Here is a 23462-nt window from a genome sequence, read left to right on the forward strand (position 1 = left end):
CTATGTCAGCTGCAGGTTGGGTGACAACACATCCTCGTTTGCCCAAGATACCCAGTGTATGCCTGTGGTCTCAGAGTAAATATTAAAAGTCATTGAACAAAGGTGTAGAACTCACATTACCTGAGCTGAGTTCAAGACTTACTGAAAAGCTACAGTTAATCATCAGTGTGATATTGGTGTTGAGGACACACACAGATTGATGAAACAAAATAGAGAATTTTGGTCAGTTTATTTTCTACAAAGGCCAATTAAATGGGAGAAATAGGACTTTTCAACAAATGGTGTTGGCCCAACTGAATAAATAAAACTCACACCTCAAGTCATACACAAAAATTAAATCAACAGATTACAGACCTAAAAGTTAATTCTGTGTAGACCAAAGATAGATAGGAAATGGGAGGTTTGCTCACTGACAAGTGTGTTTTTCATATTCCTGGCAGAAGGGAGGTAACAGAAGCTTGACTAATACCCAACAACTTCCTCATAAATAGCTAGGGCCATGAAAACATTAAAAAAACATAGATTATATGTTTATATATAATATACATTAAAAGATACAAAGTATATATTTTTTCCTTCAGCAGGATACAAGCCTGAGCTCTGATTCACGTTAATCTAGTTTTGTTAGAAGAGAGAGATGATGTTTCATCTATCTATCTATCTATCTGGCTTGTTTGAATAATTATGATAGTGTGCTGAGGTTACAATGCACTGTTGTCACAGTCAGTCAGTCTGGCTGCCACTTGATCTTGAGTTTTCATTCAATCTCATTAGCTTCAGCTTTCACTGAAACCCAATTCAACAAAAGCAGACACTTGGTACTCTAATCAAACTGTCACCAGAATTTTAAAATAAGACGACTCTCCAAGAATATTCCATATTCTCCAAGTAAGTAAAATACTGAGATTGTGACTATCTATCTATCTATGGGATGCACAAAATTTGGATTGCCAAAGTCTAGCTGTTACACAGCAAGAAAGAGGTGAAGATGTTGTTTAAGAAACAAATACTGTATCTGTTTTAGGATCCAAAGGACCATAGGTAACTTTGTTTCTAATTAATTTTCAACTTCTGACAGTAGTGGACTGGGGGAGTTTGGACCAACTCTCTGGCTAAGGACAAGCAGTAAAGCTGGACAAGAAATAACACCTGTTTTAAAACTTCACAGAACCAAGACAGCATCACCACGCCAGAACCCAGGAGAAGATGCAAATCCTGAGAGAAGAGCTTGGCATTTGAGGCCATTTCCCCCTGGAAATTGGCAGAGACTGAACTGCACTTTCAGTAACCTTGCAGAACTAGGAGGACAAATGTTGGTATTGAAACCTGCATGGATGAAGTCCTTGCAGGGTTTCAGCCTGGGACTAATGAACCAGCCCTCACGGGGATGGCAGGCTAGCTCTGTGTATCATATAGCATCCCTTAAATTCGATTAATGTGACTCTGGCTTGCTAGTTTCACTAGGTACCTAGCAGAAACAAAATCTTCTAGAAAGGAAAGTATCCTAGGCCTAAAAAAACTTAAACAATTTCTTAAATTATGTGTCCAGAGCACACAATCTGCCCCCTCTCTCCTCCACACATTAGGAGGAAACACACACCAGAAACAAAACCCACAAGAGCTGAGTTAGTGGATTATCAAACACACTTTAAAATAACTATGCTCATTATGTTAAATAAAGGACTGTCAGTGGGTCAGCTGTAAACCGTAAAAAGAAACAGCAGATTTGGCACGGCAAGAGAGAGAAACCCCAAAATTGAAAAACAATAAGTAAAAAGAACTCAATGGATGGGTTTAAGAACAGATGATCAGCCGTAACTGATGAGAGACTTGAGTCGAGAAAATACACAGAATGGAGAGGCAAAAGGAGGGAACCAATGAAGAAGGCTTAATTAATTATGTTCAACTGGAGTCTTGGAGAGCAAAGAGCATGGGGCAGAAACAATATTTAAAGAGATGATTTGGGAACTTAAAAAATGATGAAAACCAACAAGCTACAAGGCTGAAAGCCCAACAAATCCAAAATAGGGTACACTAGAAGGATGAAAAAGATACATCATGCAAACATCTTAAGAAAGTTGATATATAACTTACTAATCAGACAAAATAGGATTTAACAAAAAGCATTACTGAAAATAAATCCTGATATTTCCAAAAAAATTGAAGGTTCAATTTACCAATAGAAGTTCTAAATATATATACACCTAATAATCTGGGTTCAAACATACAAAATAAATCAACAGTTCAAAGAGGTATAGGCAAACCTGTAACAGTATACAATTTCAATACATCCTTCTCAGCAAATAACAGAACAAGCTTCAGGGAGATTTTACACACACTTTGGACCACAGAGCAAATTGCAAACATTTTCAAAGGATTAAAATCAGAGTATCTGATTATAATACAATTATTAAGGTAGAAACTGATAATAAAAGGATAACTAAAAAACCACCATATTTGAAAATCAAGAAATGTACATCTATATAACCCATGGTTCAAAGAAGAAAGTACACAAATTATGCATTAAACTCAATGATAGTTCACATCAAAACTTGGGAGAATGAAACAGACTATGATTGGAGTAAATTTATAAAACTTTAAGTTCATGTATCACACTAAGGTAAAAAGAACAACTCTCCTGCAAGCAAACAGAAGTAAATTAACACTAATGAAATAAAAACACACTGTAGAAAATGTCAACAAAGCCATAAGCTGGTCTTGGATAAAAAACTGAAGGAAAATGAGAAGCAAGGTAATGAGAGAGAAGAGACAGAAATAGGGATGCAACAAGAAAGAAGAAAACCAGAAATAATCATTATTCCAGGAACACAAATTTAGTTCAACAATGTAAACAGAAAGTCTCTGTAATTCACTGTTAACAGAATAAAGGAGAAAAATCAGAATCATCTTAATAAAGGAAAAAAATCACCTGATAAAACAAAACTCATTCATGATAACTCAGGAAATTGGGACAGATATGTACTCAATCCGATCAAAGATACCTAAAGGAAACTACAGTAAACATATTTAAAGGAGAAATATTGAAAACTTTGTGTGAGACAGGAGCAAGACAAACATGTTCTCTTTTCTATGCAGTACTACGCTGGATATCCTGACCAGTGCAGCAAAGGCAAGAAAATCAAATGCATAACCACTAGAAAAGGAGAAATAAAACTGCCATTATTCCCCAATTATGATGGCATATGTTTATAATAATCTGAATAAATTATTAGGATGACTTTAACAGGTTGTTCAGTACAATTTCAACATATAAAACCAAATGTTGTATATACTGACGATTGAAAAATAAAATTTTATAAGACAGTATTTATCAAAAAATATACCTTGTAATAAAACTTATGAAAATGTGCAAGACCTATTGAAAAACTACAATACAGATATTAAAGATGACCCAGACCTACATAAATTGAAGGATATGCCATGTTCACAGACAGAAGACTCAGTATTTCAAAGGTGTTAATTTTTCCTAAATTCACCTATAGTTTCAATGCCTAATGCCCAGTCAAGAGCCCGACAAGGTTTTTCTTTTCTTTTTTTTTCTTCTTTGGTGTTATTTAATAAACTGATTGTAAAATTTATATGGAAAAACAAAGGGCCAGAAATAGCCAAGCGAAGTCTGAGAAGGTGGGGATGGGAGACATTACCATATTAATTATCTTAAGGCACATTAAATCAATACAGAAAGGTGAGAAATCTATGGACTATAACATACAGCCCAGAAATAGATTCATGTATGGATTTACTGCAAAAGGAGAACTGCAGAACTTTAGGAAAAGGACAGTCTTTTCAATAAATGGTGCACAATTAGATTTGCATATGGAAAAAAAAAAACAACCAAAAAACCTAACGAACCCAAAACAAAACCCAAACAATTCACACTGTACTCAACAAATGAATTCCGGGCAGACTGCAACCCTAAGTATAATAGATAAAACAATATATTTCCTGGAAGAGAATACAAGAGACGATCTTCACACCACAGGTTAGGAAAATATTATTAAACAGGGCACACAGAAAGCTATAGGCACATGGAAGACTGAAAAATACAACAACATTAGAATAATGAATTCCTAGGCAGTTTGCAACACAAATGATGAAAAGGTTATATACAGGATATATAAACAACTCCTACTAATACAATAAAAAAAAAGAAAAACCAAATCCTTATAAAAAGGGGATTGCCAAATGACCAACCTCATTAGTAACCTGGAAATGGCAAACTAAACCACAATGGAAAACCATCATTCACCCACCATAAAGGCCACATTAAAAAGACTGACAAGGGCTGATTAGGATGTGGGAGTAACAAGAACCTTCATACCCTACCAGCAATTCAACTTTATTAGGTAAATACCCACTAAAATGTGTGCATGTAAGCTCCACGAGAGGTGTAAAAGAAAATTCCTATAGCCTTAACTGTAATATCCTCCAACTGGAAACAACACAAGTATCTATCAATAGAATGGTGTGTGTGTGTGTGTGAGAGATACACACATACAAGAATACTATACATCAATGAAAATAAATCTACAGCTGCATGCAACATTTGGAATTTCATAAAAACTAAGCAAAAGCAGCTAAATAAAAAAATACATACTTTGATGCCATTTTATTGTTCAAAGAACATGTACAATTAAATATGTTTAGAAACAAATTACTGTAAAATCTAGGGGACTGATTACCTCCTAGAGGGGCAAGTAGGACAGGCCAGTGACCAAGTGGGAGCATGAGGAAGCTTCTGGCGTCCTGGCAGTGTTGTTCTCTTGATCTGAGTTGTGGTTACAAAGTTGCTTGTCTTGTGGTAACTTGCTAAGATGTACATTTTTGTCTTCCCGGTGTCACACATCACACCAAAAGGATTACTTTTTCATTTCAGACACCTGCCATTTCTAACAGACTGCTGTTTCTACATTCATTCATGACTCCACCTACCTCAGTGAGGCCTGGGTAACAAGGCAGGGGGTCTGACAGCACCGTCATCAAGCAGCACCCATTCCAAAGGAGGAAATTCTGGAAAGGGTTGCACAACAATGTGAATGTACTCAACACTACTGAACTGTACATCTTTAAAATGGTTAAGATGGTAAATTTTATGTTATATATTTTACTACCATTTAAAAAAAGTGGGCAGAGGCTCCAGATTTCATAATCTTATGACCTTAAGCTATGGAAACGATAATACCCTATAGGCTGCTTTTACACCATCTAGTTCTCTGGCCTTTTGGTCATGGCCTGGGGACTCAAAGTTAAAACTCTACAAATGCAAACTCAAGTAAGTAGGTAAGGACGTAAGTTTGAAAAATGAATTTTATCTTTGGACTTGCTGCCTCACTGCCTTATTTATACTACACAAAGCACTCAGCTTGTTCAATTCTAAGATGTGGAATAAAAATAAAAGCTGTTTTACTGTCTATAATTTCACTTTTCTGCTACAATAAAATCTCAAGTGTGGTTACAATATAGTTTTTGCTGAGGCAATCCACTGAACCAAAATGGGGTTCCCTAAAACTGGAAAAGGTGAGAGATCATTCCTGCTCTTAATGAGAAAATTATACAAGACTTGGCTGATTAAATGTCGGAACTTTACAGAGCAGGGCTTTTGTTAGAGTCCTAGTAGCCTCATTTACATGGAGATTAAATTCTTATTTGGCTAGGTGTCTTCCCCTCACTCACACATAAAAAGTCAAAATGAAATTTTCACTCTGGGGTGGAAAGGAAGGCAAAATAAATAATAGATTAGTTCAACTTAGACCTTAGACCTAAGTTGAACTAATCTAGCACTTTTTTTCCTACACGTGTTTTCTAAAACCTTTGTAAAAGTGAACAAGAAGGAGGTATGTGTTCAATACTGTTAGTCCTTTCAAAAATAAAAGATGTATAAAAGACAACACTTAACACAAAATTTGAATTAACTTTATTTTCCCTACAGTCAACAACTTCTCTGCATTGAATTTTAAAGCAACAAAGTAAAATAAAATCCTCCAAATGACAAGGTATCAGAAATCCAGATTTAGTTACACTTTATTTGTGAAAAGGTTCAACCATTTTACTGGTATGTAAAAGAACCATCATCTGGGTCAAAAATGGAGTCTATGAATCAAAGAATATTCTACACTCTGGAAAAGAAAATCAGCAGTAACATTCTCAATGAATATTGTAAATTACACTTTTCTTCATAAAAGTTACATACTATTCTGCACTTTTCCACCAAAAGCAGTGGTGTAAATTATGCTTGTTTATATAAAAAAAAGATATCCTGTGGCAGGAAAAACCCTTTCTCTTTCACTTTTACTAAACAGGAGAAAATTTTCAAGTCTATATAAAGTTGCCTATGAGATGGAAAGTGAACATGTTCAATCTCCATTTATATTTTAGTGCATTTTTTTGGACAATTGTCACATTTTTAATAAAAGTAAGAAAATGCATATAGCATTAAAGAGTGTTTCATCAAATGCTAAAGGGATTAACAAAATATGGAGCAGAGGACAAAATCACTGTGATGGATGAAACTGTTATAAAAATGAGAGAAATCCAGGCGAACTTTACAAATCCTTTGTCATTTTGAAGAATCACACAAAATGAACTCTGGCTGCCTGTCCACTTTAAGGGTTTCTTCCTTAATCTTCTGCATGTAAACAAAGTGCTAACCTCAGGACTAAGATACCAAACCCCATCCTGGTAATAAGCAACGTTCGGTGCAGTTGCCATGATTTCCAAAGGATATAAATTTAGCCCTTGAATGAACAATGTATGAGATCTGCTCTGTAAGTACCTGGTGAAAACAACTGCTAACAGCAGCAATAATGTTTCAACATAAAAAAAAACTATTTGAATCGATTAGTTAGAGGTCCATCTTTGAAACAGCAGCTTCTTCTCAGAGCAAACAGTAAGCAATAGAAAACGTACATTTGATGAAACATTCTTTGCACTGGAGAAACATGAAAATAAATATAGTTCAAGGAAGTATCATTATTTTTCTAATACCTCTTTCTCAGACCATACTAGTTTACTGGTTCAAGAAGCTTGCATCACATTTTGTCATTCATATTTTACATATTGCTATCTGGGTAATTCAAATAAAATGCAGGTCTTGTAAAAGAATAAAAACATTGACAAGTATGCGTGTGCCAGGGACCAAATTAGAGGGTTCTTTGGTGTGATTAGTCCAAATTCTCAGATTTGAAGGATAACGTGTACCAGTAAAAAAAAAAAGTCTGCTGTTAGACATTTACAGCAGTGCTCTGTCTTGCTTCACATTACAAATCAAAAACAGCTGTTCTCAGTAAGCCAATTTTATTTTTTAAATCAGGCATTGCCAGAAAGTTTTGTACATTAACCTGGACCAGTGATGGTTCCAGTGATGGTTCTGTACCCTCCGTCGCTGTGAAACATGACATGAGCTAAAGGCAAAGACCGGTTCTCACAAGGACATCTGCTTCAAGTTAGGAACCAGAACAGTATATTTAAACAGTCTTCTTAGATATTTTCTTGCCTTTCTTAAAAACTAGCTTATTTTTAATGTAGCCACGCTTCCTCTTCGCAGTCTAAAAAGAAAACAGAACACATGGTTGTTAGTGCAGGTTTCCTACGGATTAAAACTACAGATACACACATGGTTTACTGCAGAGTGATGAAGACTGTCTTAATAATCCCTCAGATCTTCCTAGGGCTGGGCTCTGAAACAGCACCACGAACTGCTCTATGCCAAGGACGCCGAGATCCAAGATGAACTGGACTAGGTCCTCACCTTTAAGATGAAGGACAACCACAGCAGTCCTCAAACGCCTGTCATACATTCCTCACCATCAAGTGAATGGATCCCCACCTCACCTCTCAACCACTGAACGCTTAGGTGTAATAATTACTCACATTTCCAGGCATGATAGCATATATAACTAGACTAAGGATTCAGAAAATGTTAATGGTGCTCCTAGTTTAGTTTCCAAGAATTAGCTGTGTCAGAAATACAAATTAACTTAGTAACTTTTGGAGCCCCAATTTTCTTATCTGTAAAAAATGAGGATGATTATACCTATCTACAAAAATAAAGAGAAATAAAGTTACTTGGCACGTTCTCCAATTTAGGTAGGAAAATAAGCACTTAAATATTAAAACAAAACCCAAACACCAAGAAAAAAACCCATAACATTTCTTGAGCATCACAGATCTTTAAAAAACTAAGACATTTTTCATTTTTGTTAACACTTCAGGATTCCACTTAAAATACTGTCAACTGATGTCTGTGGTATAAGAAATAAATTACTACAAATGTGGTGGTAGAAATTACTGCAAAAATGTTTGCTATTTTAGAGTCTCATAAAGATAAATCAATATAGGACATGGGTCTGACAATCTGACATATTCATAGATACTGAAAAAAGCAAATTTCTTGGAAATTAGTTCTTTAAGGCATCAGTCAAAGCACTGGGTTAGCAGCAGGTGAAGACTCAAGAGATTGACCCCTCAATTCAATTCTCACATTTAAATACAACTTTTGGAGGAGGTTTCAGAAACTCTGGCAAATGCTGTGTCATGTACATATATATTATGATGTTCAGTTTAAAACAATTTATAATTTTTTTCTAACAGCGACAAAAATACAAGGCAGAATGCAATCCTTCTTAAGGTCACAAAAATTAGCTACTGCTAACTTGCCCACAATATATGCTACCTTATTATTAACTTATTTTATTAGGGCAAAAAGTAAAGAATTTCAGAGGGCACAATTTATAAAAATTCAAACCAGGCCAAGGAGTTGGTTTCTTTATCATCATCACCTACATTATTTCTAACTTGAATCCTTTCTATGAGATCCTGTAAAATGCCCCAGGTCTCTGCACGTATGTATCTAGGTCCTCAGGGTGTTTCTCTCTAGGAGCAGGTGAGCCATGCAGCCCTGGACTACAATTCCCAGTGCCTCAGCCATGTCAGCTTGGCAGTGGCAGGAAGTGGCTGCTGTACTCACTCACACTCCTTTCAACACCCGAAATAAAAACCGGGTTGGAGAGAGGAAAGCTAAACAAATAAAAAGCATTCCTGCTAGTACAAAACTGAGTATAAAGCCATGGAAACCAGAAATACTAGATCCATGTTGTTGGCTAATAGAATATGTTTTTGGCATACAAGACAGATGGATTTTTATTTATCCATTCACTTATTTGGGGGAAATGATGAGAAGACAAAGAGGTCAGATTAAGAGACTTCACTATCAACAGTTATACAGCAAGTTCAATGCCTTGTTTTTCAAGACTGGGCTGAGACTTCTTAGGAGTGACTGCCTTCAGACGGGCAGCATTTGTTCTGACTTCTGCACTGATGTGACTCACCAGTTTCTTCTACCACGTGCCTATGAGACACCAGATCACTTGATATGACTGACACAGTGAGTGCCAGCTCTCTGTGACTTATTTAAATACGTTAGTCTAGATATGGTAACCTATTCCTGGCACAGAAAGTATTCAGTTAAAGTTTCTATTTACATACCATACAGTTAATATTCAGCACTTTATAGTACAAATTGAAATAATCTGTATCCTAAATATATTTGAAGTATATTTTAAGTAATACAAAGGGATAAGACAATTCCTTCAATGATTTAAAATAACTAATCTGAGCAATGTAAACCTAAGTATCTTTCAAGACTTAAGACTGAGATCAGTCTTATAACAATTAGTATTATAAGGGTAGTACCTTAAAATACAATCTTAATATTTCTTCTGACTGCTCATTATTTTCCATCTCCCACAGAGGGCAAACCATATAAATACTCATTTTTCAGCAGCTTTTATAGCAAAGATTAGATCTATTTGGTTTAAGTGAGCCATAATGACCTTCAATAGAAGACTTCATATCTTATTAAATGTTTATTACAAAAGGACTGCAATAGTCTCATCATCATAATTCTACCTACAAGCTTTGTCATGACAATTACATTTAAAAATAATTATCTTAAGATAAATGATCTTTTTAAATTCAAGACTCAAACCAACTCAAGTTTACTTTTTATTCAATGAATAATACAGTAACATCGTACTGAGAACGGAACATGAAAATGCTACATAAATTTGCTTTGACCAAAAGATGATGAACGAATCACAACTGTTATTACTTGTTTGGCATTTTTACTTTCACAAAGGTTCAGAAGCCACAGACACATCTCACTTTACAAACAAGTCTTAATAATGGGAGTGGCACAAGCTAAAGCCAGAACGCCTCTGGAAAATCTCAGCTTGGTTCACTGATAACCACTCTTCCCTATCGAGAACTATCCAGAACAGTTGCTGCTTGGGGTACCTGAAGTGCTCAGCTTGCAAGGATTGCCCTCAGCAGGCTGGCTTTATATCTCCTTTGTATATAAGCCTTGGTCTTTATTCATCTGGCAAATGAAAATTTATTCGCAATTTTCAGTAATTATTTATCAGTCAAACCAATCAATCTTTGAGTTACCCTTTTTTTTCTCTTCTTTTTAAATTTTATTTATTTTTTATACAGCAGGTTCTTACTAGTTATCCCTTTTATACATACTAGTGTATATATGGAGTTACCCTTTCATAAACATGACTTCATTTGGCACCCACCTTCTTTGACAAATACTTCTGTTTTGGGAAAATGTTGGTTACTCGAGGTTTGTGGTCTAGTGTCACCCTGTTATCGGGTGCTTTCACTTTATATATCCTTACAAGCCAGTGCTCTGATGTAAAGGCCTCCTCCAAATGCTTGAATTTAATGTCCTTGTTTCCAATCTCAGCATTACGTGTTCGATCAAAACCTGGGGGTGTACGGAAATCCAGCTGCAAAGGTGACATTAGTATTGGATGTTAACCATATTGGAAAGCTTGCAATATTAGAAGGTAGTAAATGTTAGCAGCAGAGTAAAACTTTCTCCTTTTAAGCTAGGAAAACACAATCAGAGCAATATATTGTAACAGTTCTTGTATGTTGCTAACCAGATAGGAAGAAATCTGCAAGAGAGAAACTAAATACATCAGAATTAGAGTTTCACTGAATCCTTAAAGTGGATGAACAGCCCGCAGGCATAAAAAAACCAAAATAGCAAAATGAAATCCATTAAAGCCCTTCTTATAGGTATTCAGAGAAAACACACAGAAGGGCCTGCTTTTCTGCCCCAGGGCCTTGTACTATACCATCTACTCTTTCAACCTCAAAGTTCTTCATTCAGTGATTTTGCATGGCTGGTCCCTTTCTATCCTTTGGTCTCAGCCCAAATACCATCCCTTCAGGAAAATATTTTCTTGAGATTGATGGTTGAGAAGTCTCCTCCATTGATTCCTTATTCTTTTACTCTATAGTGTTTGTTGCTAAAGGTTTTATTTATTTTTAAAATTACTTATATCCGCCAACAGGATGTAAGCTGCATGATGACTTTACCTTATTCAGTGTGGCTCTATCTCACCAGTACTGCTTGTTAAGTCAGTGCACAAGTAAAGCAGTGACGCTAACAATCCTGAAATTGGGAACCACAAAGGAAGTCAGACGAGCCAAACCATGGGAAGATTAACCAAGAATGAAAGGAGGAGAAAACGGGGGGACGCAAGAAGATTTTAAGAAATTCTCAGACTAAGTTTATGTTGCCACACAGAACTTAAATGAATTCAACTTAAAAATAAAACCAAAAACCAAATCTCCTCCAGTGCGAGAATAACTTGTTATTGCACATCTATACAAGAGCAAAGTTATATACTTCATGTCTTAAACATATTATTCTTGAGTAGGGAAAGGCATCAAAATGAATGCATGCTAGACGCACAGCTTAGAGCTCTTGATAAACGTGACAGAAAAAAAAAGTCCTTCAATGCTCTCATTAGTGAACAGAGAAACTAATCTTTCACCCATTTTCTGAGGTAGCTAATTATTATGGCTTAAGTTGCTTCTTTCTTAGCATGAGTTTAGAGACCAGGCAGTGGCCTTCAAAGAAAACACAAACAAAAACCTAAATCTGGTAGTAAAATTTTTGTCTGTTTTTTCAGAGCCACCTGTAGAGTAATTCCAAGCGAATAATGCTGAAACATGATCTTGACCCCTGGTATTTGCATAAAATTAAACAAGCAATTTTTCCTCTGCCACTGATGTAACCTTAGTATGAAGGTGTAACTTGGTGTGACAGTCATGCAATCTGAGAGCTATGAAGAACCACAGAAGCCATCAGTCCAACCCCATTATATACAGACAAGGAAAAAAACAAGTCCAGAGAGAATGTGACTTGTCCAAGGGTTACGTGACCTGACAAAGCCAGATCTGGAACCCAGGTGTTGTGACAGTCCGTTATCTGTTCTTTTTGCCACGATGCCTCTTTGCGCCCATTCACTCATTTTTGTCGACTCTTAATCTTTTGTACCATATCATTCCAATTTTCTGGGAAAACTCTGACCCAGAGAGTCCTAGCTCTCTGTGGTAATGGAGAACAGGGAAACAGTGAATATGTGAAGTGACTAAATAATTCATCTCTTTAATTTCAGGCTTTCCCCCACCAGGCAGTGAAGTTAAACTACTTAAGATCACACTGTTTCCCAGCTGGAAGACCTCTCCCCGGTCTTCCAAAAGCATGAAGTCAAAAAGTGAGATGGCAAGCAAAGAATGGATTTGAGCCTATGTTAATTAACAATTTTGGAAAGAAATCTTCGATCTAAAAAATATTTCCTCATTTTTTACATACAAGTTTCAGAAATTAAATTTAACAGACAAAAGAATCTTTAGATGAGCACATTTTTCTTTACAGCGCAACCAAAACATCATTATCCTGTTTTTTAGAGTCAAACAAGGCTACTTAATATTCCTTTGAATAAAGATTATAGAAAAATTGATGTAACTAACCTGCATTTCTCCAAATCTGTAGTATGACATTTTATACATAAGGCAATTCAACAAAGTAGGGGATCCTGCTTTGTCTACACGGAATTCTCCTTGTGGGGTGAAATAGTCACTTTCCTACAGGAAAGAATCCAGAAGTTTGTGTCAGTTTAATATAACCAATTCAAAGCTACAGGTTCCCCTTTTCATTTCCCCATCAGAACTAACTTTTGAGGTATCTTCATAAAGCCATATTTAGTTACATCTCAAAAAAACACAGTATCAGAAGATGAATTTATAAATTTAATGTCATCTCTTAAAAAACCCACAAAACTATCATGGGTGTTTTTTAAAGCTCAGTATAGAAATCATTTATAGAAAATAAACAAGAGCATCCAAGAAAACATAGAGAAAAAGAACAATAGTCTGTTAGAGTGAGGGAGGGCAATTATTAATTAATTCTACCAGATTTTAAACCATGTTATAATAAAACCTCAATAATTTAAGAAAAAAAAAAAGGTACCAATACCATGATTTAGTATCAGGTAGGCCGACTAAATTTGTTCTTTATTTTTCCATATGAACTTTTAAAATCAGTTCTTTAGTTGAGAGGGGAATGTTTAGAAAACTTCTGTAGGAATTTTTATTGGGAGCTCATCAAATTTATGAATTAACCTCTAAGAGGGCTAATCTGACACTATCGATAGAAATTCCTCATCTAGGAATTTATCCTACAGAGATACTTATATGTGGGCAAAATGATGAGTGTAGAAAGTTATTTATCGCACCACTGTTTATGAGATTAAAAAACTGGAATCAACCTAAATGTCCATTAACAGGGACAGGTTAAATAAATCATGGTGCACACACACAATGGAAGACACTATGCAGATATTAAAAAAAAACGAAGGATCCCCATAAGATCTCCACAATATATTGTGAAGTAAAAAAAGCAAGAACAAGGTGTATATTTTGCTACTAGTTATCTGCTTCAATAAGAATCATAAGAAAATAGTAAGAGACTACCATGGACTTTTTTCTTTTCCTTTTCTTGGGGTGGGGGTGTAAACTTTTACTGTATATCCCTTTATATTTTATTTTTTGAACCATGTGAATGTGTAAATTACCTATTCACAAAGCACAGGAATTTAGGATTTTTCTCTATATAAATGGTTCAAAGCATATATCTGGATCTACCACGTCACAGTTTTAACACTGCTAAAGCAAATGCACAAATGAAAATTACATACAAGGAGGATTAAATTAAGACCAATTTAACACAAGGTAATACTGTTTATTAATTGTAGTTAAGGGGAAATGTCACAGCATTTACATTTAAACAGGGAATCTGGGGCTTTACTCGACTTCATCCCTGTCACATAAAACACATTCATACATTTTCCCAAAAGGTTCTTTTATTCTGGATCAGCAGTGAATCTTACTCTCATCTTTTGTGCCTTCACCACGTAAACCACAACACTGGGTGCCCAACCTCTCTGAGCTCACAGCTGAGTGGGAGAGACACAACAGAATCTACCTACAAACCAGGCTGGATGTGATCTGATGATGCACCAGAGAAGGGCTTTTGGAGAGGGGACAAATCTGTGGTGGTAGGGAAGGTACTCCAAGAAGAAAAGAGTATAAACACGTGTGTCAGATGAGCCAAGGAAAGAAACCACGAGGCAAGTTTCATGGGCTGGAGTAGATCGACAGAGTGGAAAAAGGTGACAGAAGGACAAGAGGCCAGCAAAGGAAAGTGAAGTATTAAGGGGTTGCATTCTGAGCTAAAGCGTTTGGACTTCATACCACTGCTTCCTTATTTCAATCATCATTATGATTATTTCAAATCAGCCTCTAGGCTGAGGCTTCATCTATGTTACTATAAATTCTCATAACAGCACTACAAATGAATTATTCCTGGCATCTGTTAGTGATCAACTGAAACAGCCATAATCACCATTATAACACTAGAACCTAGAACAAGACCTAGTGCTCGAAGCATATAATGCTGACTGGCTGAAAAACAACTTGCCCATAGCACCAAGCTGACAGTGGCAGGGTTTAGTTCCAACTCATGTCTGTCTGGTTTCAAGTCCCCTTTCCTTAAACTAATGAAGGCTTTAAAAAAAAAAAAAAAAAAAAGCTGGAAAGTTACATGATCAATGTCATGTTAGACTGGGAGAGAGAACAAGAATAAGGCAAAGATAGCAATTTCAAGGCTACTGTCCTATTTCAGGTTTATGAGCATAGGGGTCAATGCCAGAGTGGAAGCAATGAAAATGGAAGGAAAGGGCAGAAGTGACAGGCTGTAAGGAGTAAAAGCAAGAATTTTGACATGCGATTGCTTTGTAGGGGAGAATGGAAGTACCAGGTATGAGTTTCCAAAGTTTTAAACCTGGGAAAATGCTTATGGTATCTTTAATAAACAGTAAAGTCAGACTGAAGAACTAATTTGGGGGATAGGATAATGAAAACAAACACGATTCAATTAGCGAGGTAAGAGGGCTACTGGGAGCTGTCTCTCACACACCGAGAACGACCTAGTTTCTCACCCGAATGTCTTTTGGATGTTCCCCTTCAGCTATCCTAACCATCCAGAGAAATTTGTTGATATCATCACCAGAATAGCCAATAACCCCTCCAAAAATAACCAAAACATAATCTACATCCAGACTCCTCATGATTTTATAGGCTGCTGTTTCATTTGAAGACATGGCTTTCCCCACCTACAGAATAAAAAAGGAGAATGTGTGTACTTAGTCCCAAAATACACTAAAAATAAAAATGAACGCACATTTTTACTTTAAGATGGAATGCATCTCAAGAGTTTGATTTACATGGAATTCTTTTTATAGAAATGATTTGCTATGAATTCAACAGATTTACTGAGATTTATAAGCACCTCACTTACTACAACCAATTATAGCAGAAATGTCAAAATCAGAAATACATGCTCTAATATTCTGCTAATAATTAGGTCTCATGAAATTAACATTTTAATATGAAAGCAGGCAAGCTTAAAAGAAGTAGAACTTCTCATAACCTCAGGCCAAGGATGACCATCCATCTAGCTAGCACAAATATATCCTTTTCTTCAGTTTACTAAACATCTAATGATTAGTTACAACACTAATACAAAGAGAACTCATTTGGCTAACGCCCAGTTATCTATTTAAAATCTTTAAAGAACAGAGAGGTGATAACTTTAATTAACGTAAATTAGTTATTTAATAGCTAGAGCAAACATAATTTGCATGCCCATAAAACACAGTGCATTTGTTTTACATATTTGCAAATACTTTTCTTAACTTATGAAATGGAAAATACAAGACAAATATAATATTTTAAGTTTCAGATTTTGCCTAATTCTCCAGCAAACAGCCTAGAATTCTGAATGATACTTAAATAAATTCTATTCTTAAAAACAAAATAAGTAAGCATACCTTGAACTCACTTTATTGAATAAATATGTAGAGAAGTATGTTCAAAATTCAGCAAGCAAAGAGTACTTTCACCCACATTTTTCCTACTTAATCACAAGTGAAGTCTGATTGCTAAGTAGTGAATAAAGGTTTGTAACTTTTGATCTTTTGTTGATCAAATTCTTACCAGTGCTATGTGGCTGTTATTCCAGGTGTTATTATCCACCAAAGTAGTTCTATTAGCCATCCCAGCTATTTGATAGCCATAATCCCACCAAGACATCACTCGGGCATGTTCATCTGTATTTTGCCTCAGCCAAAAGTATGCTTCTCTAAAATCATCTAAGATATTCCTGGTGCTGAAAACAATCACAATATTCTTTTAAATGATATCTTAGAAGTGTGAAGATGGTAACTTAAAACCTTGAGGTGCCAGGCCACTAAGTAATTTCACATTTTAAGGATGGTAGTTAAAAGCCTCCATGGTAGGGAGAAAAAAAAAAAAAAAAAAATCAATGAGGAGCTAGACTAGTGCTTCTTAGACTTTAATATGCATACAAACCACCAGGCCATCTTGTAAAAAAGCAAATTCTGGTTTAGTAGTTCTGGGGTGGAGCCTGATACTGGGCAAGTCTAATGAGCACCCAAGTGAAGCAGAATCTGGGGTGGGAATGTGGGGTTGCAGTACATAAACCAGCTGTTCTTAAACTGTAGCTGCATCAGAATCACCAGGGGCGCTTATTAAACCACGATCGCTGAGTCTCACCCCCAGGTTTCTCATTCTACACACTGAGGTGGGGTCAAGAATTCAGATTTCTAAAGGATTTCCTGGTAATGATGATGCTCTGTGTCCAAGCACGACACTTTGAGAAAGACTAATGTGTATGTTATATATGCAAAGATATTTTGGAAAAGAGCAGGAAATACAATGATTATTACCTACTTCTACCAAAGGGGACGGGCAGGGGAAAGGTCACAAGAAAAGCACAGCAGATTCAAATGCAGAGCCTCACAAACATCTTTGAATTCTCTCTTTTGAGGCAGGAAAAAAGGGTAGGCATCAAATCCTTTTGCAGTCAAGCTGTCTTCTTACCCGTCATGATTGTAAGAGGCCAGGACCACACTTGGGCTGGAGTAGGCGTTGCTTGTGACCCAGGTACAGTGGACTGCAAACATCATCAACAGCATCAGCATCAACATGGTAACAATGCTTTTTATATTAGGACCTAATCCCTCTTCAGTTTTTTCCTGTTCAGTTACATGCTTCCTCACTTTACCTGCCTGAAAATGCAAAAAAACTGATGAGACAAATTCATCATTTGACTTGCTTTCATTAAGACACTCAAAAGGGAGAAGTTGGGAGAATGTTATCTATCATTTTAATTCTTTCAGAAGGAAAATGTATAACCATCAGGAATTCTCGTGTGGGTCATACAACATTTTCTAAAAGTTATCAAGGTGGATTCTAAAGTCAAATGTGAATAAGAAGGCTTCCTGGAACTAAACCCAATCCAGGAGCAGGTTGCAGAGCAAAAAACCTCCAGTAAGAAGCTGCTTTCAAACTCAACTGTCCTTATGTTTTATGTAAATACAAAGGGGATAACCAAATGGTCTCATGCTGGCCACCTTTTCTTATAAAAAATCTGAATTCCTCACCATGAAAACAGCCATGTCCAGCTATAATCCAGAATTATCAGAATCAGTTTTCTAATTTCCAAACCCCAAACCAACAGACTTGTTAAAATCAAGATTACATTTTTGAAAACAAAACAAAAACCTCACCGAACAGAGAACAGAACAGAGTCAGAGGTTCTAAATTGCAAGGCTAGTTATTAAGAAACCACAAAACAAAACATAACAAACACAAACACAAACACAAAAGCAGGTATGTGCCTTATTAGCACTAATCTGTATGAATAATATTGGACCTATCATAGTAAAGAAAGAAAATTTCAAAATTAATACGTATACTGCGAAGCTTCATTGCTTATTGCTACTTAAAAATCTAGTTAATAAAGTTTACTATGTCATCCAAGACAAGTGCTCTGATTTTAAGTCTTTTCCACACTTGCACCAAATATAATCCTGCTCTGTTAGCTGAGAAGTTAAAAGTGAATTACATTATTATATGGGCCAGCCACCTAGTGCTAACGAACTGGAGACTTTTTTTTTTAAGGCACTTATTCCCCTCGTGAATCACTATTCAGTCAACCAAATATTTTAAAAGTTTACAGTGAATATGGAACTCAAGGATAAGCACTTCGCACATGGTTTCAGAAGGATTTATAGCGCTAAATTTTATGTAATTTAGTAGAGGGCCAGCTTTCTGAGTGAAAAGACCAACCAGGATTCAAAATTTGAGGCAAGCAGTAAAGACCAACTAGAAATGTCATAGTTTGCCTAAATTCTTATTTAATCACACTTCATAATATATATATAAGTTCTTACTGTGGTGGAAAAATAAAACATGTAAAAATTTTAAAGGTCTTACTTTAGATTTCCCACCTTATCATACAAATTTCCTGGGTTTCTCTTGTCATCCTCATCACTGCTGTCCTCCACAGGTGGGTTTTCCCTTTTCATGTCATCCCCCAAATAATGCTCAAAAACATTTGAGAATGCAATTGCAGACAGCATACAGACGACTGGAGTCAAGGTCAACATCAGCCGCACCATCACGCCAGCAAAGTAGACAGCACTGATGGCATACAGAGCAACTGCAAAGACAAGTTCTCTTGTAACACTTCAGAAGAGAAAAGGGTTCCAGGAAACTCCACTGACTATTTAAAACTATTTAAAACAAAATCTAAAAACAGACAAACATCTCATAAAAGGGCTAATTGTATGTATGTATGTATGTATTTATTTATTTATTCAAAAGAGGAACTTTTTAAAAAAAATAAATTTATTTATTTTGTTTTTGGCTGTGTTGGGTCTTTGTTGTTGCACGCAGGCTTTCTCTAGTTGTGGCGAGCCGGGGCTACTCTTTGTTGCAGTGCACGGGCTTCTCATTGTGGTGGCTTCTCTTGCTGCAGAGCACAGGCTCTAGGTGCGTGGGCTTCAGTAGTTGTGGCTCACGGGCTCTAGAGCGCAGGCTCAGTAGTTGTGGAGCATGGGCTTAGTTGCTCCGCGGCATGTGGGATCTTCCTGGACCATGGCTCAAACCCGTGTCCCCTGCATTGGCAGGCGGATTCTTAACCACTGTGCCATCAGGGAAGCCCTAATTGTTTTTAAATTGATAATGCTAACCAATTTAAAAGTCATACTTAGAAATTATAACAACTAGTGTTGACCAAATGAACACTGCATATCAACAGTTTAGAGAAGCATATAATGATTCAAGTTTAATTATAGCTACTATGGGGAATGAGACAATTCATTATTTGTCAGCAGCATCACATATTAGAAAAATATGTAACTGACAGATGAAAACATGTTTGGTGAATTGTATTATTAGGCACAGTAAGTTTATAGAATCAAAGTCTATGAAAAGTCTGTGCCAGTATCTGGCATAAAGCCTGCTTTAAAGTAAGAATGGGATGAGAAGAATATAATTTATTACCAAAGGAGGAACTTATAAAGTTATTGCCAAGAAATTTAAAAAAAAAAAAAAAAATTGGAAGCAATTTCCAGTAGTCAAAGCTTTCCAGGTAATGTGCTCCCCACAAGGAAAGGCTCTATCATTTCTGTCTAGAGGCTATATGACTTTACAAAGTTATTGAGTCATTTGAGTGCCTATCTCATTTGAAGCTAATTCACATTTTTTTTCTTTACTAAAAAATACATTCATTATACCATATTGTTTATCTCAATGGATTTTTATATATGTACACACCTATGTAATTAGCACCCATATCGAAATACAGAACATTTGTATACCTCCTCAGCAGAATCCCTCATGCCTCTTCCCAGTCAATAACTGCTCCCCTCACCACCCCTCCCCAAAAAGGTAATCACTATTTGGACTTCCAAAGCGATAATTTAGTTTTCCTTATTCTTAAACTTCATAGTGATGAAATTACATAAAAATGTTCTCTTTTGTACTGGTTTCTTTTAATTACCCATGCTATTCTTTTATTAATTGTTGTGTTGTATTCTACTGTACAAATACACAAAAATCTCTTTATCCTACTGCTGATAACCTTTGGAATGTTTCTAATTCGGGGCTATTATGGATAAAGTTGCTATGTATACTCTTAAACATGTCCTTTATGGGGACACATGCACTCCCTTCTCTTGGGTATATACCTAGGATTGGGACTGCTAAGGCATGAGTGGGCAATATGTCTAAGCTAAAATCTTTTTGAATGATACAATATTAACATGGCCTTATCCAGAGTCCACTGACCTATAGAAACCAGAAAAGAAGGAGTGTCATCCTTTGGTTAGAACCTATGCAGATGCTATTTTATCTCTCCTGACTTCACTCTTCTGAGTGTCTCTCATGGTCCAGGACCCATACTTGCACAAACTATTTGCTTGTGTGACCCTGTGCATATTATAAAGCTTTTTCAGTTTCAGGTTTTATCAAATGCAAAACAGCCACGGTATACTTCTTGTGATGACTGAATTACATAAAAGTGTTTGGTATCTGTTTATTTTGTCCATTTATATTTTGAATGTCAGATCCTAAACACTGGCTTTAAAATAGTTTGTATATCTAAGTCTTGTAAGTTGGAAATTACACAAATCTATCAGTCAAGAGGGTGTTTACTTAAAGGTGATTCTTATTCCATTACAAAATGTACTTTTGCACTGAAATTTGGATCATGGATGCCCCTGCAAACTTCCTTCTACTTAATTGGATTTAACTGAGAAAATAAAGTCAAGTCTATTCTGTCAACAGTTATAATTTCCAATTCTCAGCCACAGACTATAATTGCATTAACCTCTCAGAAAACAATAAATTGAATGAAAAATTTATATACTAGTCCAAAATGAAAAGTTAATAATTAGAGTATATATAATGCAAATTCATTGAATTTTTCTTGGTTAAGCACTTATGCAAAGTAAGAGAGGAAAGTTTATCTTAAATATGCATAGAGTCAAGCAAAGAAAAACAAAACTTTAAAGTGCAGTGATAATCTCAACAAAAATAAATAAATCAAAGTATTTATTAAAAATCTCTTACCAAATACTCTTTCATCGTTGATATTTTTAATGCAGAACCATAGGCCTGCTGGGAAGGTACACACAAGAATATGCAGATCAAAGAAGAAAGATACCCAAGTTGTAGGTTGATGCTCAGACACTGATGCAATAATTGGAATGTGTATTTTTGCATACCTGGTATTAAAAAAAGTTAACATTATTTAAAAGTAAATGATAAAACAGGAGTTCCTTTTAGATGAATAAACTTTCTCTGATTGTAGATATGGTTCCTATCCCTACCTCTTCTTGCTTAAAACTATATTCCAATGTAACCAGCTAGAGTGGAAATAAATCTGATACACACTGGTAAAACCAAAACCAATATGCCCCTCCTAAAATCAGAATTATCTAAGGCCAGTTATAAAAGTGTTGGCTCTTGACTTCTAACACAAAAATCTTTGCTCAAATAGGAATTTGTTTTGCAGTTTTAACTTAGTACTTTTCTAAGTCTGCATCAACGAGTTTCACTATCTTCTGGACTTATTACTAGCAGAAGTACCTTATCCAATAAGATATCATATTGCCACAATACCTTTCTTAACAAGGAGATGGCACAGAGGCTGGTGAGGGAAATGGAAAAGACAGGACAAATTTTCCCTGTAATTCCAAAGTGGTCAGTTAAAGTCTGAAAGCAAGAATAAGTATGACTAACAAAAATTTAACCCAGGATTTTAACCTAATCAGAATAACTAACTTCTACAACTGGGGTTTTCCCTCAAACTCTGGTGATGCAAAGGCTGATCTCTGGAAGTTTGTGTCTGTTAGCTTCAGCCATTCATACATAATTTGCTTATGCCCTTTAATTAGTCATGGGCAGGAGCCCTTTTGGTATCACACCAAAGGGCAGGCCTGTTCAATAAATTGTGGTAGGTTTTTTATTGGGCCCACATGGGGAGTAACAAAAAAGATGGAATAGCAGAATCAAGGGAGAGAAGTAAATTATCACCAAGAGGTATTTTCTTATCCTTAGGAAAACATTTCTAGAGATAAAAAATTATTCAGCTAATTTAAAACTAAAACTTTTTTACTAACTCTTTTTATAATAGCACTCTTAAAAAGCAGAACAAATATTCTCTAGTATATTTGATAGGTTAAAAAATATCAAGAAACTTAGATAATGTGGTATTAAAAAGAAAGTTAAATTTTTCTTCATATCTACGGCATATAGATGCTATAACATAGCATCTATCCTTAATGATTAAAAATTAAATATTACTAACAGATGGAAACTTTGAATACATTGGTAAAAACAAAAATCAATTACTAAAATGGCACACGTTACCTGAAATGTATTAACAAATAAAACTAAAATAAGGAGTTGCCCATGAACAGAAACGTGACTTACATATCACACTAAAGGTGAATTCCAAACAGGTATTATAACAGACAAAATACAACATTTACTAAACTAGTACATGCTAGATACTTTAGAAATGTTGCCCAGGTATTGACAGAGATACTAACAATAAAGAACAGATGACAAAAGGGAAATAACATGAGGGCAAATAACTTATATGCACTTACCCAGTATCCCACAATGAGTAAAACCTGCCACTCCATGGTGCAATGTAACCTTGGAAGGAAAAATGTAGAGGAAATTAATCTGCCTTCTCACTGTTTTTATGTTTATTGATTATTATGGATTAATTTAAGCTAATATTAAAAGAATTCTTGTTTTTAAAAAAATAGGTGACAACGTTATTTCACACAGCTGGCAGTCAGATAAAATAAGGTTAGGGATCAAATAAAAAAAAATCCACGGACATTACATTTCCAGAGAAATACAACAAGTTGATAGATAAAATTGCAGAATGTTTTCCAATTCTCTCTTAAACCTCTAGTTGACTAGTAAAATAAAGCTAAGATATTAAGATAGCATTGGATAATTTTAAAAAGTGAGAGGTGTCCAGTATGCCAAATTTAGATAAATTACAAAGATGATTTTAATTTTAAAAAAAATTTATTTATTTTTTATTTATTTTTGGCTGCGTTGGATCTTCATTGCCGTGCGTGGGCTTTCTCTAGTTGCATCGAGCAGGGGCTACTCCTCGTTGCGGTACA

The 23462-nt window shown here is 35.6% G+C and overlaps 1 protein-coding gene across 2 annotated transcripts in view; it reads right to left on the minus strand.

Moving 5' to 3' along the window:
• Positions 1-7297: 7297 nt before the first annotated feature.
• STT3B (STT3 oligosaccharyltransferase complex catalytic subunit B) overlaps positions 7298-23462 on the minus strand; it is a 96813-nt gene continuing 80648 nt past the window's right edge. The window contains exons 8-16 of one of the 2 annotated variants that reach the window (XM_068557532.1): positions 22926-22974; positions 21382-21536; positions 18756-18967; positions 17344-17531; positions 16438-16609; positions 15381-15554; positions 12853-12966; positions 10599-10811; positions 7298-7565 (exon numbers count right to left, since the gene is read on the minus strand). In XM_068557532.1, coding sequence (XP_068413633.1) covers positions 7485-7565; positions 10599-10811; positions 12853-12966; positions 15381-15554; positions 16438-16609; positions 17344-17531; positions 18756-18967; positions 21382-21536; positions 22926-22974 — 1358 coding nt within the window. In that variant the 3' untranslated portion in view covers positions 7298-7484. The remainder of the gene's footprint in view (positions 7566-10598; positions 10812-12852; positions 12967-15380; positions 15555-16437; positions 16610-17343; positions 17532-18755; positions 18968-21381; positions 21537-22925; positions 22975-23462) is intronic. The other variant, XM_068557533.1, reaches the window with a different exon arrangement.

Source organism: Eschrichtius robustus, chromosome 12 (assembly GCF_028021215.1).
Source record: "Eschrichtius robustus isolate mEscRob2 chromosome 12, mEscRob2.pri, whole genome shotgun sequence".
NCBI classification, from domain to species: domain Eukaryota; kingdom Metazoa; phylum Chordata; class Mammalia; order Artiodactyla; family Eschrichtiidae; genus Eschrichtius; species Eschrichtius robustus.